The sequence below is a fragment of the Pyrus communis genome, chromosome 14 (genome assembly GCF_963583255.1).
Source record: "Pyrus communis chromosome 14, drPyrComm1.1, whole genome shotgun sequence".
Taxonomy (NCBI): Eukaryota; Viridiplantae; Streptophyta; class Magnoliopsida; order Rosales; family Rosaceae; genus Pyrus; species Pyrus communis.
In genome coordinates this window covers 19567277-19568306 of record NC_084816.1, presented here as the reverse complement: position 1 = coordinate 19568306, position 1030 = coordinate 19567277, and the positions used below count along the sequence as shown (strand labels likewise).

The 1030-nt window shown below is 35.8% G+C and overlaps 1 protein-coding gene across 1 annotated transcript; it reads right to left on the bottom strand.

The window, feature by feature from the left end:
* Positions 1-455: 455 nt before the first annotated feature.
* LOC137714521 (calcium-binding protein PBP1-like) lies at positions 456-821 on the bottom strand. Its single transcript, XM_068453717.1, has one exon. The coding sequence runs from the start codon at positions 819-821 to the stop codon at positions 456-458; it is 366 nt and encodes a 121-aa protein (XP_068309818.1).
* Between the last annotated feature and the right edge of the window lie 209 nt (positions 822-1030).

Here is a 1030-nt window from a genome sequence, read left to right as displayed (position 1 = left end):
AAAACTTCATGTACCAAATGTTAAAAACTACGAAACTCGAGGGTCGTAAACTGATATTTACCCATATACATGTGTGTGTACAAATCAAAGGAGAAGAAAAGAAGAAAAAGGAATTGCAAACGCTGAATCTTATTCTATAAACAAAAATAAATTGAGAAGGTCACATCTTGCCAAGACTCAATCTACACAAGGTTACAGGAAGTGTGTTTATATAAAGAAATAATGAAGCAAACAGGAAAGCAATCTTATACCCTAACAAGAAGCAGGAAAACAATCATAATCCTTATTCTATTAGAAAATCCCAATACATAAAATAGAAAAATACCATAACATAATTAATAATGAATTGAAATTGCTAAACTTATTACTTTTCTACAATCATTGATACAACTTTATCAAAGTCATTATTAATTGAATAAGATATACCAAGGACAGACAACAAGATAATACATTGATCATTGGAAGCCTACATGCGTTTGATGATCATTTACACGACGGTGATCGAAGTCTTCCATCCAAAATTGCTTAGATCCATCCATTATCCCTGGACTTAACTTAAACATGAGAATACAAAACTCCATCTGACTGAGAGCTCCATCTCCATCCAAATCACCCTCCATCAACATCCACAGAAGCTCATCATCTCCCATGTCATACAATCCCAGCAGAACGCAGTTCCTCTTCAAGCTTTCAAAAGTGATGAGCCCCTTCTCGACATCCATCAGCAATCGAAACCCGCTGCAGAGCTCCCCGATGAACCCCTCGTCTCCCATCCTTGCAAACATGGATGGAAAGTAGTCCACAAACTCAACTGCACTCATGATATTTTGATAATGATGATCTAATGCTATCATGATTAATGAAAAATTAGTATCCAAAACTAAAATAATCGAAAGCTTTATAAGTGAGCTAAGAGAGATATGGATGATGGAGAATATGGAGTCCGGAGGAGGTTATTTAACGATAAGGACTGAGGAGTGAAGAGTGATGAGTGATGAGCTGAGGTGCAAATATATACATAAGGAAAATA

What these genes read in the sequence shown, in the direction of transcription:
- LOC137714521 (XM_068453717.1), bottom strand. Translation starts at nt 821, where the DNA reads ATGAGTGCAGTTGAGTTTGTGGACTACTTTCCATCCATGTTTGCAAGG.